Source organism: Entelurus aequoreus, linkage group LG18 (assembly GCF_033978785.1).
Source record: "Entelurus aequoreus isolate RoL-2023_Sb linkage group LG18, RoL_Eaeq_v1.1, whole genome shotgun sequence".
NCBI lineage: Eukaryota > Metazoa > Chordata > Actinopteri > Syngnathiformes > Syngnathidae > Entelurus > Entelurus aequoreus.
Genome location: NC_084748.1, coordinates 27,506,309 through 27,523,620, shown reverse-complemented (window position 1 = coordinate 27,523,620; position 17,312 = coordinate 27,506,309). Strand labels below are relative to the sequence as shown.

At 38.6% G+C, this 17,312-nt stretch overlaps 1 protein-coding gene across 1 annotated transcript; it reads left to right on the top strand.

Moving 5' to 3' along the window:
* Positions 1–492: 492 nt before the first annotated feature.
* Positions 493–15,497, top strand: mtap (methylthioadenosine phosphorylase). Its single transcript, XM_062026834.1, has 8 exons — positions 493–805; positions 1,361–1,447; positions 1,529–1,587; positions 1,722–1,889; positions 6,497–6,599; positions 6,687–6,926; positions 13,633–13,755; positions 15,243–15,497. Exons 1-8 carry the CDS (start codon positions 626–628, stop codon positions 15,279–15,281), a joined length of 999 nt encoding a protein of 332 aa, XP_061882818.1. The 5' UTR covers positions 493–625; the 3' UTR covers positions 15,282–15,497.
* The last annotated feature ends 1,815 nt before the right edge of the window (positions 15,498–17,312 follow it).

Genomic DNA, 17,312 nt, shown 5'->3' with positions numbered 1-17,312 from the left:
TTATTAAATCAACATAAAAAACACAAGATACACTTACAATTAGTGAACCAACCCAAAAAACCTCCCTCCCCATTTACACTCATTCACACAAAAGGGTTGTTTCTTTCTGTTATTAATATTCTGGTTCCTACATTATGTATCAATATATATCAATACAGTCTGCAAGGGATACAGTCCGTAAGCACACATGATTGTGTGTGCTGCTAGTCCACTAATAGTACTAACCTTTGACAGTTAATTTTACTCATTTTCATTAATTACTAGTTTCTATGTAACTGTTTTTATATTGTGTTACTTTCTTTTTTATTCAAGAAAATGTTTTTAATTTATTTATCTTATTTATTTATTTTTTTAATTTAAAAAGTACCTTACCTTGTTGTCCAAATTAGACATAATAATGTGTTAATTCCACGACTTCATATATCGGTATCGGTAATTAAAGAGTTGGACAATATCGGATATTGGCAAAAAGCCATTATCGGACATCCCTAGTAGTGTCTATTGTCAGCTGCTTCCATAATCACAGTTAAATAATTGCTTATCCACTTCTGGATATAATCCGATCCAGTCTGGAACACATTTTCAATATGTTTTTGTATCATTAGTTGGTGATTCAAACCGCAGCATGCGACTTTCTTCCCGTGCCTTTTATTTTGAAAGGGACCGTCATACCCAGGAAGATAAATGTCGGTGGTCTTCTCCCGGTCACAGAAAGTGCGGAAGTGTGTGGCTTAATTTGCTTCCCACGCAGTGTGATATTCTCTTATTTCCAAGGAATTGTACCATGTCTTCTGCAACTATTAAGGTAAAAGAAAATTAAGTTGTGTTAATGTACATTGTACTCACTCGCTAGTCAGTCACCCGGTGAAGTGTTCAACGTGCTGGTCGGTATAGGCAGGATAGCTAACTATGAAGCTAAACGTACGTGTCTATATGAGACCAAGAAATAGGACGTGTTCAAATCCATCCATTTCCTACCGCTTGTCCCTTTCGGGGTCGCTGGAGCCTATCTCAACTGCACACGGGCGGAAGGCGGCGTACACCCTGGACAAGTCGCCAGCACATATATACAGACAACATTCACACACTAGGGCCCATTTATTAAAATCGTTGGTTTTAATTCAAGCATTTGCTCAGTTAAGTTACATTTGAAATATAATGATATATGTGTCATTGTTAGCATAGCACTCCGTATGGCTGCACGAGGATACTTCCGGGTGGTCCAACACGTCACGCTAATCTTTCAAAGTAAAACAATGAGCCGAACACAAAACGTCTGCACAAACTTGCCTAATTGGAATAAATGTCATATGTTTCTCTTCCAAGTGAACTGGTTTTGTTTGTTTTGGTTTTTTTTTAGATTGGAATAATCGGTGGCTCAGGGCTTGCTGACCCTGACATATTGGAGGGAAGAACCGAGCGTTACGTCGACACGCCTTATGGAAAGGTCAGTTGTGTGATTACGTCATGTTTTGCAGACATTTGCTCCTTTTTTTTATAAGCTGCGATTTCTGTTTTATTTGGACAGCCATCAGACGCCTTGATATTGGGGAAAATAAAAAATGTAGAATGTGTGCTTCTTGCAAGGTAAGAGAACAGCGTTTAAATAAGTCTAATACCACCATCTAGTGGTTTTTTCTGAAACTTCATGATGACCTATCCCCTACCTCCAGTGAAAATGTTGTGTAACGTAAATTAAAGTATTTAAATGCCTATTTTAGACATGGAAGGCAGCACACCATAATGCCATCCAACGTCAACTACCAGGCCAACATCTGGGCGCTGAGAGAGGAGGGCTGCACACATCTGCTTGTCACCACGGCATGCGGCTCGCTGCGAGAGGAGATCCAACCTGGGGATATTGTCATCGTGGATCAGTTCATTGACAGGTAAATGGGTTATGCTTGTATAGCGCTTTTCTACCTTCAAGGAACTCAAAGCGCTTTAACAGTATTTCCACATTCACCCATTCACACACTGATGGCGGGAGCTGCCATGCAAGGCCCTAACCACGACCCATCAGGAGCAAGGGTGAAGTGTCTTGCTCAAGGACACAACGGACGTGACGAGGTTGGTAGAAGGTGGGGGTTGAACCAGGAACCCTCAGGTTGCTGGCACGGCCACTCTCCCGACCGCGCCATGCCGTCCCCCCTGTCCTCTACCTTTAACCAGGTTAAAGTCCACATTTGTTCATTTTTGTGTTTTTTTCCCCTGACTGATTCTTATACTATCAGTGCAAATCTCAATTATTGTAACCTTAACATGCCCACCGGGACTTTGTTTGAGCGCCGATTCGGAAACGCTGTTCTCATAGAAAACTAAAATGGGTATCTGTGTAGTTAGCTCACTGTTTCAAAGTTCAAGGTTTCTTTAATGGTAAAATTGTTGTGCGGACATTTGTAATTGAGCGTCAAGACAGAATGAAGCAAGCAAAACACAAATCATATAAAACATTAAAAACATTTTTTTTAAATCCACAAAAGATCACCAGTGTACAGGCACACTGTAGATTAATACAATATAATACCTGATGTCGTCGTATTTGTTTAATCTGGAGCCAGAAGATGTTTAACCCTGTAAGACCCAAATATAGAAAAACCTAAAAAAAAAATATTTGACCTTTCAGATGTTGTTGTAGGAGGCATTTGATGCAGAAATTGAAGTGTTAAAAAAAAAGTTTATGTATGTTTTTTCTGTATTTGTACTCGCGTTGTCTGAACAATTAAGGGTTCATTTGCAGGGTTGATTGCTTACTTAGCCCCATAACGGTATATACCATAAGTAATAATCACACACAAGTTATATTTTTATGAAGTCATTTATTACAAATATAAAAAATATGAAACAAGATAAAACTCTTAAAAAACGCTTTTCCCCCCCTCTTTTTTTCTTTTCATGACATTGGTCATGAAGACTTTCATTGGTGATGAAAGTCCTAAAAACAGTCCGTCGTCTGTAGAATGTATACTATCCATGTATAGAGAAAATACATCAGCCAGTGATGTCGTGGAGGGAATACAACCTGTTTGAGCCCACTGCAACAGGCCAGCTATTTGACTACCACATTCACCCAGTGTTGTATAATTGCAACAATTATATAACAAGCTCTAAATGAAATTTGATGCATCTGTTCCACAATAACTACATATGTTCATGCTCTAGACATTGTAATAACCCCAAAAAATACAAAAGACATTTAATTACTTGAATCTGATGAATCCAGTCCAATGAAACAAATAGATTTTGTTTGAAGGAAACCTTGAGAGGTTGTGTGAGTTCATGGCCAGAAGACGTGACTTATAAACAAATGTACGATCCAATAGCCTTGTGAGACTGAACAATAGGACCCAATGACTATGTAAAAGTGGGGGGGGGGAAAAAAGGAAATATATAACAGATTGTTTTTAGGATGGTTAAAGGTAACATTGTAATTTTACAACAGGGGGTGTTACAGGGTTAAAGAGGGCACGATGCATAAACTTAAAATCAGAAGTATTTACTCCCTATTAGATACAATTCTAATACAATTTGTCTGAGCGCTGTCTGTCCCTAGTATCATTCAACACGGCGACTTACACAGGGCTGTCCGGACGCGCCCTCCCCCTCGCGCTCTTACAATACATATCACCATGTATGAATGTGCAATGAGGTGTCTGCTTCCAGGCATGGAATCTTCCTCTGCCTTCTCCTTCCTGAAATCCGACTTCATACAGTATCTGGTGTTGTCCTTCAGACCTCGGCAAAGTAGCAAGAATGTGGATAAGAGTGAATGTGTGTGGGCTTGAACTTGGACCCAGTTCCAATTATGATTAGTTGCACGGCCTATTCTAAGTATATATATATACTAAACATTTACTAATCACTTTCTCCTTCATTATCTTAATTATATCCCAACACTAATAAACCAATACGATCATAGTGATTAAAATGCTATGGCATAATAAATAAATAAAATCACCATGTGATAGCCTTCCTTAAGCGTTTGATGGCAGCAGGTACAAAAGTATTCTTATATCGTTTAGTCCTACAAAGAGGAGCAATGAACCGCCGACCAGCGCGAAAGAGCTGGAATTCACTGCGTAAAGGATGAATAATAGCGTTAAAGTTAAAGTACCAATGATTGTCACACACACACTAGGTGTAGTGAAATTTGTCCTCTGCATTTGACCCATCCCCTTGTTCACCCCCTGGGAGGTGAGGGGAGCAGTCAGCAGCAGCGGTTGCCGCGCCCAGGAATAATTTTGGTGATTTAACCCCCAATTCTAACCCTTGATGCTGAGTGCCAAGCAGGGAGGTAATGGGTCCCATTTTTATAGTCTTTGGTATGACTCGGCCGGGGTTTGAACTCACAACCTACCAATCTCAGGGCGGACACTCTAACCACTAGGCCACTGAGCTCGCCTTGCACTGCAGCTGTGTGGCGTAGATGTCAGATAGGCTGAGTTTATTGTTGTTTTCACTATTTCACATAGAGGAAAATACGTCTAACTTATGTTAAATATTGCTGCGGAACTGTGTAAAAATTCTGGTATTTCCCCACACGTCTCACTGACACGAATCACGTGACCGTGTGAAAGAATTCTCCAGAAGGTTCAAGAAAAAAGCCTGGAAAAACTGAAACCCCTCCATGGTGTTTGGTACATTTTTTTTCCCCACAGTGGTTGATTGTTTTTTACGTTCCTGTGTTTCTTAAAAGTAAAAAAAAGTTAAAGTACCAATGATTGTCAAGCACACACTAAGTGTGGTGAAATTAACCTCTGCATAAGACCCATCCCCTTTCAGTCACACCTGTGATGTGGCAATCTTGAAGTGGCATTCATTCTGCCTGAGGCTTAATGACAGTTGGAACATTACTACTTAAACGTTTTTCTGTTTGTCCCACTTTTCTCATCTTACCTTTTTAGACGTGTGTGAAGTACAGCCTCAACCCTTGTGAAGGCTTAATATTGACTATTCACACTTACTCTTAGGATCCAAATTGTTTGTGTCCGTGTGTGTGTGTGCGCGTGCATATTTACATATATTTATTTATTTATTGGCCTTTTTGTAAAAAATAACTGTTTTATAATGACAAAATGCAAAATATGCGATGTTGTATAAATAAGTTGCAAAGTGGAATCTTTGAGTTTTTCTGATTAGAGCATTAAATTGGTCACAAAATTAATGAAATTTTTTCTGATACAGTAGACACATTTTTTTACAGTGCCTACTGGACTAGAATGAGAGAGAAAGTAGGCAGGACTTGGTTGAGTTTATTGACTTCACACAAGTTTTTTATATATATCTGCCATGTTATATATAACCGACCAAAATTATTTTTATTGCATTTCTGCAGTGTAATGGTCATTTATCTCCACCCATCCATCCATTTTCTACCGCTTATTCCCTTCGGGGTCGCGGGGGGCGCTGGAGCCTATCTCAGCTACAATCGGGCGGAAGGCGGGGTACACCCTGGACAAGTCGCCACCTCATCACGGGGCCAACACAGATAGACAGACAACATTCACACAGTCATTTATCTCATTCACGCTAATCAAAGCTCTGACAATTGTGCTCATGGTTTTCTGGTGCCTTCTGGTAGTTAAAAGCTGCAATTACACCAAAACAATATTTTCCTTTTTTTCAAACGGCTAAAATGAGCGTCATTTGATTTTCACAGAAAAAGCGTAGTAATCTGTTAAAAAATGGCATTTATGATAGGAGTCAATGGAGTTCTGAAGACAAAGTGTGTATACTTAATTTTTTAAATTCTATTCTAACATTGCAATCAAAAACATAATGCAATTCTGTGGGGGGAAACCTGTGGATATTTCAGACCCATAATCCTTAAACTGAAAATCATATCACATTAGGAACACACGTAATGTCCGGTTTGGACTCTTATGTTGCACACAGGTTTTAAACTGAAAGGCGACTATGTTTGATCACTGAACTTATTCCATTTTAAATTGAGCTTATTTTTCAAAGTTAGTTATTTGCTATAGTTTTACAATATTACATTATTATATATTGTATATACATATATTGTTTGATTGTAAAGCCTGTACTGTATGTAAAAGTGTAGCGCGAAAACACTGATCTTTTCCACGTGACCACACAAAGTCCACAAGCTCACAAAAAGTGAGCCGGGTAAACGCCTAGTCTTGTTTAAACGTGTAGCACAGCAAAACATCTTTACTCATCACTTAACAATGATTATGTTCTGTGGTTCCTTCCTTCCGGACACTTTTTGTATGGCCTTGTGACAAACTTATCAGCCTTTTATATCTAATTGTGTCACACAGGCATGCTTTTATTTTCACTTCATCATACTTAGTAGAGCGCTCATAACAGCGTTTCTACATGAGTGTCTTGTTTAATGCTCACGTTCCCAAAGTTGGGTTTTTGTGTACAGTTGTCGCATGACCCTTCTACTCCCGAACTGCTGCAAACTGAGTTGTCCGGATTGTTTTTGGCCTCTTTTGAAAGACGTTTGTCTAACTTTCTTTGCTTTTAGGACGACCAAGAGAGCGCAGACGTTTTACGATGGCCAGCCGACAAGTCCTCCAGGTGTGTGTCACGTCCCCATGGCTGAGCCTTTCTGTAACAGGACCCGAGAGGTGAGCTAATGTGCTACGTTAAAAAAATAAAAATAAAATAAAAAAGGCCAACGCGACACTCTGACCGCCCTTGCCCGATTTCCGCAGGTGCTGCTGGAGGTGGCGCGGGGGTTGGGCGTCAAATGCCACGTGAAGGGGACCATGTTGAGCATCGAGGGACCCCGCTTCTCCTCACGGGCAGAGAGCCTGATGTTTCGCCAGTGGGGCGCCGACGTCATCAACATGACCACGGTGCCAGAGGTGGTCCTGGCCAAGGAGGCCGGCTTGTGCTACGCCAGCATCGCCATGGCAACGGACTACGACTGCTGGAAGGAGCACGAGGAGGCGGTGAGTGATTGTCTTTATTGCTTGTTTGTCTGGTGTTGTTTATTGACGTTGCTGCTTCGGGCATCATAGTTCTGATACTTTCACTTCTTGTTTTGAGAAGCATGTCATACATTTTCCCAAGCTTTGTTTGTTGCAAACTTGACTGACTAGATTTATTTCTTAAATACATTGTGGGAGCACAGTCTTTGCCAGGGTTTTTTATGTTTTGAAACAACTGTTCTCTTAGCAAATATCTAAAAGCAGCTGTCTTGTTTTTTTCATGACACAAGTCTTTGTAGCACCAAACATCTTTTGTTACTAACTTTTGGCCTACTCATAATATCCAATTATTAGGAGTGCTCAAAAAAAACAGTTCACATTTCAAATCGCAATTTTTATTTATTATGATTGTAAATCGTTTGACAATTTTCAAGAATCGGTTTACATTTTTTTTAGTTTTTTATTTTTTGTTTGCAATTGTTTTTTTTTTAGTTTTAGTTTTTATTTAAGAACCATTTTTTGGATTAAAAACATTACACAACTATTATCAGAGGTGTGGACTCGAGTCACATGACTTGGACTCGAGTCAGACTCGAGTCATGAATTTGATGACTTTAGACTCGACTTGACAAAATGTAAAGAGACTTGCAACTCGACTTAGACTTTAACATCAATGACTTGTGACTTCACTTGGACTTGAGCCTTTTGACTTGACATGACTTGCTACTTTCCCCAAAACCTAAAGCTTAAAAAGTTATTTGGGAGCGCTCCGTAGCTTTCATTTTGTACGTGTCTGTCTATCAGCGTGTGTGCTGCGTGTCAGCGTGTGTGCTCTCAGTACAACAGCCAATCAAATTAGATCTACATTGTTTTCATCACACAGCATTCAGCCAATCAAATTGCAGGACAACCAATGAACAAGAGTTGTCAAACAACGCGCCAGTGAGAGAGATTTATACCAAAGTTGGTTTCGTTCGGGTATAAAAACTACGACTTGGTCAACAAAAAAGGAATTGCCGTATGCAAATCACGCAGTTCGAATATTACAGACGGAGACGCAACAACTTCCAACTTCGTTCGACATTTGAAGTTGCACAAAGAAGGGTAAGTTTTGAATGTAAGATAACGTTTATTGGCTAAGTAACGTGACTTTTATTTGCTGTGTAGTTAAATCAGTGAGGCTGTAAACTCACTGCTAACGTCATAACCATAGACATCTTATAAGGGTACGCAGCATCGAGCGCTACTGCTTACTGGCGCAGACGAGACGCGGGGCCGCCATCTTGGAGTGGTGATCCGCTCCACTCAGTGCAATTCATTTGGCAGGAGCAATGAACTGTCAGCGCATTTAATTCATTTTACCTCACTGAATACCACTCATTTTCACACGCTTTTTTGTCATACGTGTAGCTATGATAACGGACACATGTTTTATTATTCATAGTTTGCTTAACAGTATTATAATATTCTTATATGCTATAAGTGACCAGACGTCCGAGATCAAAACCGGGAATATAAGCCCAGAGAAGGGGGGAAAAAAAGGTCAGCTATTTTTTAAGTTGAAGAAACAATATAATTACGTTATATATACATGCGTATATCCTACATAAACAATGTATGAATACATTAGATATCTATATATCTTATAGACCGTATCTCTGTTGCTGCAGCAGCAGAGAGTTTATTCTGTCTTGACACTTTGTATTGATACTTTGTATTACATTCTTCCCTTAAATTATCATGTTTACAGTGATTGTTATATATGTATTTTTTATGTATGTCACTTTGGATAAAAGCGTCTGCCAAATACATAAACGTATATAAACACCTGAAAGTCTTTATATCAGCTAAAACCACCAATCTGTTTCACTGGATTCAGAATAAAACCAAATGCTGTCTTACCCAACAATGTTAGTATTTGAATATTGTTACTTGAAGACTTATTCCTGGTTACAATTATACTGTTAAGAAAGTATTGTCTTATATTTTGCCTAAAATGAGAATGCATCATAATCAGTGGCGGCTGGTGAATTTTGTTTTAGGTGGGTCTGAAAGTTTGTAAAGCAAATCCCTGTAGGGTCGTCATCCTCCCCCAGAAGATTTATTTGTGATTTTCACATACAAATATTGAAGATCTTTGCTCCTTCTCAACTATGTGGTAATGTTATTTTCATAAAATACAACCAATAGTACATTAATGTTAAATCTTACTTGTGAAAAGTAATCCCCCGATTCCTATTTTCAACAGTCCGCTCATTTGAGCAGGAAAACGCTGAATACCAGCCCGGCATCTTTGTTTTCTACCTGTCAACTGTCAGTTTAGGCTGCTCGCCGGCTCCTCATCACCACTTCAAGATACAATATGCTCGCGTCACAGCAACCAATACTGCGTTTACTTATAAGATGTCTATGGTTATAACATCATTTCAAACACAGCAATCTGTTGCGTCCACTGCAGTTTGCTACCTTATTCATACTTTTTATCAAGTGATTTTTTTAAGCAGGGTTGCATGAGGTACCTACACATAACGTTACGTTAGTCAATGTATCACACACAGTAACAGAACGTTGGATGGCGGTCAGCAGCACCGCATATTTTAGCCACCTACAAAAAGACAAACATTGTCAAATAAAGGTCAGTTAAAATGTTTACTATATTAAGAATATGTGTACATATTGCATAGGGCCCTGACATCTAAAAAGTAAAACTCTGTTCATTGTTATGTTCATGTATTTGTTATGTTTTTCATATGTACGCACACATAAACACACGTACAGTATGAGATGAGATCAATGAGATAAGGTAAGAACAGAATAGAAACTGCTGTGGAACTAGTTACAATGCAATATGCCATGGAAATACAATGTTAACACTTTTGTACAAATAAGTACAGTTGCACTTGTTTTTGCAAATGTGTTTATTCTGTAAAGGAATGATTTAAATGTTTAAAATTGTTTAAACTATTAAAATGACTGGTTAATAGTGCTATTATGAATTGCAATGTCAGTACTATTTTTTTTCCTGCTATTTCAAATGCACTTGTTTTAATAAATAAATACAGCGGTTTAAAAGCATACACAATCCGTGTAAAAATATTAGTCTGTGGTTAAAAGGACTTGAAAGGACTCGAAACTCAAAATGCAGGACTTGTGACTTGACTTGAGACTTTCCAGTCTTGACTTTGGACTTGACTCGAGACTTGAGGGCAAAGACTTGAGACTTACTTGTGACTTGCAAAGCAATGACTTGGTCCCACCTCTGACTATTATTGAAGTTATAAGTAGTCATAATGTTGCTTTTACAAAATTTTGGTATCTTCAATCTTTAGTATTGTGTTTATTATACCTATAGTAACTAGAGATGTCCGATAATGGCTTTTTTGCCGATATCCGATATTGTCCAACTCTTAATTACCGATTCCGATACCGATATATACAGTCGTGGAAATAACACATTATTATGCCTAATTTTGTTGTGATGCCCCGCTGGATGCATTAAACAATGTAACTTTACCATGAATTGATTGACGTGGACCCCGACTTAAACAAGTTGAAAAACTTATTGGGGTGTTACCGTTTAGTGGTCAATTGTACGGAATATGTACTGTACTGGGGGGTTTGGTGGTAGCGGGGGGTGTATATTGTAGTGTCACGGGAGAGTTAGTGCTGCAAGGGGTTCTGGGTATTTGTTCTGTTGTGTTTATGTTGTGTTACGGTGCGGATGTTCTCCCGAAATGTGTTTGTCATTCTTGTTTGGTGTGGGTTCACAGTGTGGCGCATATTTGTAACAGTGTCAAAGTTGTTTATACGGCCACCCTCAGTGTGACCTGTATGACTCTTGATGAAGTATGCCTTGCATTCACTTATGTGTGTGTAAAAGCTGCATAAATTATGTGACTGGGCCGGCACGCTGTTTGTATGGAAGAAAAGCGGACGTGACGACAGGTTGTAGAGGACGCTAATGGCAGTGCTTTTAAGGCACGCCCCCAATAATGTTGTCCGGGTGGAAATCGGGAGAAATTCGGGAGAATGGTTACCCGGGGAGATTTTCGGGAGGGGCACTGAAATTCGGGAGTCTCCCGGGAAAATCGGGTGGTTGAAACCGATACCGATAATTTCCGATATTACATTTTAAAGCATTTATCGGCCGATAATATCGGCAGGCTGATATTATCGGACATCTCTAATAGTAATGTATTTGTAGTATGTCTTCTCAAGTGCCTTGTACATTTTCACCCTAAGTATTGTAAGGCTGGGATTGGGTTGGAGTTGCTCTATTTTCTTTTATTAGGTTGATTTCCATTCTGTACATTTTTGTAATTAAAAATTTAAAATGTAAATAAATATGTTTTTTAGGCCAACATTGTGCGTATAAGTCGTACGTCAGCAGCCAACAGGAGCTTTTGTCACCTGTAACCTGTTTTGAAAAGGTTTTATTATAATTAATGTACCAACTAATACATACTGTTTCTCCACTACCAATGATTCAAATTTGACCGTTACTTAATTTTAGCAATAATGCGTGCGTACTGTGAGCTTCATTAACGTTTCATTGCTTTTGTTTGTGTGGCGACAATCAATGGTTTCGCTTCATTCGCCATTTGCCAGGATGAAGACAGTGAAGTCGATGACTCACTTGTGAGTCAGCCTCCTCTGGCAGAGCTTCCACCGGAGGCTGGCGGGGTTTGGGGGGTGTGTGTCAGGAGGTAGTTGTTGTGGAGCCGGAGAGAGAAGGCGGAAGGATGTGGTGAGCACTCTGCGAATGGAGTGGGGGGAAGGGGGGCGGGGGGGGTGAGAGGTCAGCTGCAGGAAGTTAACGGATGAGGAGTAGTCAGGGTTGGATCGATGACAAAGGCGGCTGAACTCACCCACATGTGGCACTTCCACTGTGTAACTTGGCACACGCACACACACGCGGGTGGGCGTAATCTCACTCGGAAGCCATCAGTGCACTGATGCTCGACACGTTTTGGCCGTAATCATCGCACTCATAAAACTAATGACCTCATTCGCAGCTGAAGACTACAGGAAGTTCAACAATATGCACAAACTTCAGCAAAACAAGACAAACGCCTCGTCCTTCTTATATAAATGTTGCAAAATAGCTCCAATATTTACACAACCATACTGAAGTTTTCAAGTCTGTCAACTTATTTTTTCACTTATGAGTGTTTTAAAGAAAACAACAAAAAAAGCACAAGCTTCTTCTCTTTCCAGTTTCCTAAATGCTTTTGAACTCGTCATTAAAAGTTACACACACTTAACTGATAATGTAAGCTTAAAATATTTAGTGGTTGATGAATTTTCTTACACTTTCATCATGACAATTAACAATATATAGAAATATTGCCTGTACAGTTTTTATTATAATTAGGAGTGGATGGTGATAGTTTGACCTTGAATATGATTAATTCAACTTCTATCACTTGTGTGTATTGTCTTTTTTGCAGGGGAAAACTTATTTTATTCGACAGTCAAAAGTGGTTTAAAAAATAAAAATAATTGAATGGCACATTTAGAATTTTCTGTGGCAGGCGTGTCCACAGCGGCCATTTGTATCTTTTTCATTTGTATACATTTAAAGAAAAACTTATGCTAGCTTTGTGTATAGATAACAAATTCATTATTCATTTTTGCTTATTTTCTTTGTTTAATTTTTTTTCCTAAATTATAATTTTGTAAAAATATTGAGGCCTTTTTTTTTTTTTTTTTTTTAAAGTTAATTGAAATATTGCAAATAAGTAATTTCTCACAATTAACCAAAATTCAGAAATGGGATTAATCAGAGTGTTACTATTAATAGAATACCACACTATTTTTTACATTACTGTTAATGTAAAAAATAAAATAAAAATGCACCCATCATGATATCCACTCTCCTACATCAATCTTCCCTCTCCACTTACCTAAATTCTAATTATCCACAACCTGTCATGTAAACTAAAGGCAAGCTTAAAGTTTAATTGTTTTGTAGTTAGCTATTTTTTTACACTTATTTAACAAATAAAGATGTTGAATTCTTGCACCAGATTTGCTTGTACAGTTTAATGTGAGTTAATAACTCAAATAATTTAGAAAAAAATAAATACATTAAAATTTGATTTAAATGTGAAGTAAACGTGAATATAATTTACATTTAATTTAGAAATTAATACTAAAATAAATAACAGTATCGAATATTACAATTATCTATTAACTACTGGAATGTGTTCTATTTTTAATTGGCCCTAGTGTGTGAATGTAAGTGTGAATGTTGTCTGTCTATCTGTGTTGGCCCTGCGAAGAGATGGCGACTTGTCCAGGGTGTACCCCGCCTTCCGCCTGATTCTAGCTGAGATAGGCTCCAGCGCCCCCCGCGACCCCGAAGGGAATACGCGGTAGAAAATGGATGGATGGATGGGTTAAAGGTGTTGGTCACAGTGGGTCATCAACCCTAAATTGAACAGGTCCGGGGTCAGAAAGTTTCACATCTGCTTTAAAGATTTTAGGCCATGAGGAGGCTCTTTTCAGATTGTTTGAATGTGCCGTCTTCAGTCAAAGACCATGTGACCATAACTCTGTATGTTGAGCTTCATTGCTCCTTTTCAATAAAGGTGCACCTGGAGTTAGAATTAGCATAGCATTTACCCAAACTTGTATGAATTCCTGACCGCACCTCCACACCTGAGCATCCTTTATAAGTGTATGTTTATTTACTCACTGTAAGTTACGCCTCCCCTCTCCTCAGGTCTCCGTGGACAACGTGATGAAGACCATGAAGGAGAATGCCAACAAAGCCAGCAGCATCCTGCTGACTGCAATACCTCAAATCAGTCAGTTGGACTGGACTCAGACCATAGCCTCCTTGAAAGTAAGTCACTGTCGTCCAGTTACACCTGTTATATTAATTAACATGTTGTATTCTGTAATTATCTAGTGTGTTTCATGTTATATCAGTGCTGCGTAGGGATGTTCCGATCAGGGTTTTATGCTGCCGATTCCGATCATGCATGAGTGAGATCAGCCGATGCCGATCACATACGTGTATTAACTGTACATTTTTCAACATTTATGGTGAGTGTTATTGACAGTTTAAAAATAGCAGGTCACTATTTAAACTAGTTCCTTATTTTCCTTTATTACAAACAATTGTTTAAGCAAAACAAAGGCAATAGTACAAAAACAAAAGCTACTATCCACTTATTGTTTAAATCCTTTAGTTTTTTTAACTCTAAAAGTTATTTTAATGCATCCAAGAAATTATTTCCGGAATATGCAAACATTAACAGAAACGACAACATCAAAAAATATTTTTGAGAAAATAAAAACATGAAACTAATCTAGTAGCGATCATATACTGATATTACCCTTTCCATCGACGCCACCAATTTATGTATCAATCCATCCTCTTACTTGTCGTGTTCTGGCTGAGACTGTCCTCCGGATACTTGATAATGATATTTAAGATACTAAGAAATTATGTTTCTTAGACAGAATGTAGGTGATCATTATTAGCTTAGGGAAGTGGCTCCACACTGTGTATGGAGACACATAATCAGCTGCTAGCTTGTCAGCCGGAGGACTAAAAATGAATACAGTGTCAGCCAGAGTGGATCGGGTCTTAAAAAGCAGCATTAATCGACAATGGCGTAAATGTACAGTTTCACGAAAATCGACCGATATTGATTGCTGGCCGATGGATCGGCACATCCCTAGTACTTACTGCTCCATGTTTTAAAACTGGACTCGTCCAATTGCAACTCTCACTGGCCACAACATTGGGTACATGAGACATAATACAAAATCCAATCTGCCTTTACAGATATAATCATGTTCTAATATAAATAGAACCAGCAGTCAGCGTGGTGCAGAACAGTTGTTCACCGCCTCCAAAATATGACCACAATAATAAACATACCAGTGGCGACTTGTCCAGGGTGTACCCCGTCTTCCGCCCGAATGCAGCTGAGATAGGCTCCAGCACCCCCCACGACCCCAAAAGGGACAAGCGATAGAAAATGGATGGATGGATGGAATACAGTGTGGGAAAAAATAACAATTCTCTTTTGAAGGGGCACAATTTCTAATACAACGCTTGCATTGGGCACTCATGAGATTATGCAACTGTGAGACTGTGGCCAGTGACGTTTGCTACACATTTAAGTGATAAAATATATATATAAATATATTCCTAAATTCAAATTCACAAATAGCAGCATTGATTATATGAAACAAACAGAATATCAATACCACACAATTATTTACAAGTTGAGAATGTGTCCATGTAATTATATAAATTGTCCATATTATTATATAAATTGCTTTAAATGATGTAATGATTTGTTTGCTCTGCTGCAGGCGATGGCTCAGTCGGCAGTAATCTTACCCAAACACTGAGCGCATCTCGGATGCCACTCACTCAAGTTCTTGGTTTGTTTGATCGGTGACTAAAAAAAAAAACACACACAAAAAAATGCCCCCGCATGTCTTTTCATGTCACAGTCGCACAGCACCTGCTTTATGTCTCTCCAGAAGATTAAGGACTTTTCCCACGCTACCTCTCACCATACAAACCTTCAACAGATTAATAAATGTACATGTTCATTTTCACAAGATGTTATTTTTGTATGCTTTATACTTAAAGTATATTTTTTCTGGTTGCTACTAATTAAGGAACAAAACAAGTTTATTTCTTAATTTTGGACATGCATAGTTGCAAGGAAGGAAAACAGCTCACTATAGAACAATCATTGCACTGTAAAACATAATAATGTAATACCATCTTCTGGTCCTATTTTGTCATATTATGTTACATAAAAAATTGATCTTTGGGGTGGGCTGATGGGATGGACAAGTCCTGGTTCAAACTGCAGGTCCATTCCAATTTTTTTGCCCATAGGCGACCTGTATCGGATTTTTTCCATTTCCGTGTGAACAGTACAATTCGGAATTTTTCATAACCGACCAAGGCCTCTTTCGTATGTGGATATAAATCCGATATACATGCGACGTGTCTTCAATGTGAACGCTCCTGCGCTCAGATCGCATTCATCACACCAAAAGAGATAAGTGTGATAATTAGTTGCCAAAATAGACGGTTACAAATAGTTTACAACGGCGCAGAAAACAGGTGAAAATAAAGTGTTTTAGGAACTCGTGTTAAAGTTCCACCAATCCTTTCTCCAACTGCTCGCCCACAGAAACGCTCTTCAAGCAGACGTCGCAGCAAATTATCCCGTAAAACTGCCAGAGCCAAAATACTTGTCCTCTTTCTTCTTAATCTTCTACGAACAATAATTTGGTTCAGAAAATGTTGACTTAGATTTTTGCGCCAGTACTGAGACCGACTAGAACTGAAGCCATGTTTACTTCCGTAAACACTGCAGTGCCTGAGACGTCATGTCCGCATGCGGGTCAGATTACATTCACATTTGAGATGGCTTTTTTTTTTTGGTAATGTGAAAAGCCACTGCCCATGTAAGCAAAAGACATTGATATAACGTCCTTTAAAACTGACTTCTAAACAACATTGCAAAATAGTTGTATTTGTAAATTGTCTGTGTCTAACGTTGGATCCACGTTGTTGGTTGGGAAAGGACCACATTTCAGTGGTCAAATCAACATTACAACCTCACATTGAATAAACGTCAAAAAGCATGTTGTTTCCTCTGTTGTATTTTTGTTGTAGAATATTGGTTGGAAAATGACCAAAATTCTATGGTCAAATCAACGTCAGAACCCAACATTGATCAAATGCCTTAGAAAGCATGTTGTTCCAACATTATGTTGAAGTTACTCAATGTCAGGACCTAATTCAACAAGTTCTCAACACGGTTTTAATATCTTGTACTTGCTGGGTAAAAAGATTGGATTTGTGAAAAAAAAACCTGAATTGGACATCCGACCCTGCAGTGTGAACGTAGCCTAAATGCATCATTATAACCTTTCTTCTGACCGTATTTGACATGCTCTAAACTTCTGAATGCACACTTTTTGCACAACTTGCTGTTCAACAAGGAAGTGAACAGCAAATATTCACCAAGGCGTGTGATGCATGTGTGATGTACTGTATGTAAATTCCTCTTCATCGTGCTGTTCCCTATTTTCGACATTATAAAAGTAAGATTTGAACAATTGATGAAGTGTACCTCTCCATTGCGTGGCTGCAAACAGGATGTTCTCATAAAGGGAAGTTGCAACAGATGTTACTGGAAGTGTCACACAAAAGTATGTATATCAGGCTAGTGCAAAATCTCATATCTTGATCCATCATGTTATGATTTTATTTAATTGTGTGAAAGCTCTAAAGCATTCACACATAATGGTTTTCTACACCAAAATTAATCTATTTACAATTATTCTTCTTCTCCAGATTTTGGCGCATTCTACTTTCCACATTTTCACCCGATTCAAACCGTTCCAACTTCA

What these genes read in the sequence shown, in the direction of transcription:
- mtap (XM_062026834.1), top strand. Translation starts at nt 626, where the DNA reads ATGCGACTTTCTTCCCGTGCCTTTTATTTTGAAAGGGACCGTCATACC. An exon ending in GAATGTGTGCTTCTTGCAAG is followed by an intron (nt 1,588 to 1,721) that starts GTAAGAGAACAG and finishes TGCCTATTTTAG; the next exon opens with ACATGGAAGGCAGCACACCA. An exon ending in TCTGTAACAGGACCCGAGAG is followed by an intron (nt 6,600 to 6,686) that starts GTGAGCTAATGT and finishes CGATTTCCGCAG; the next exon opens with GTGCTGCTGGAGGTGGCGCG.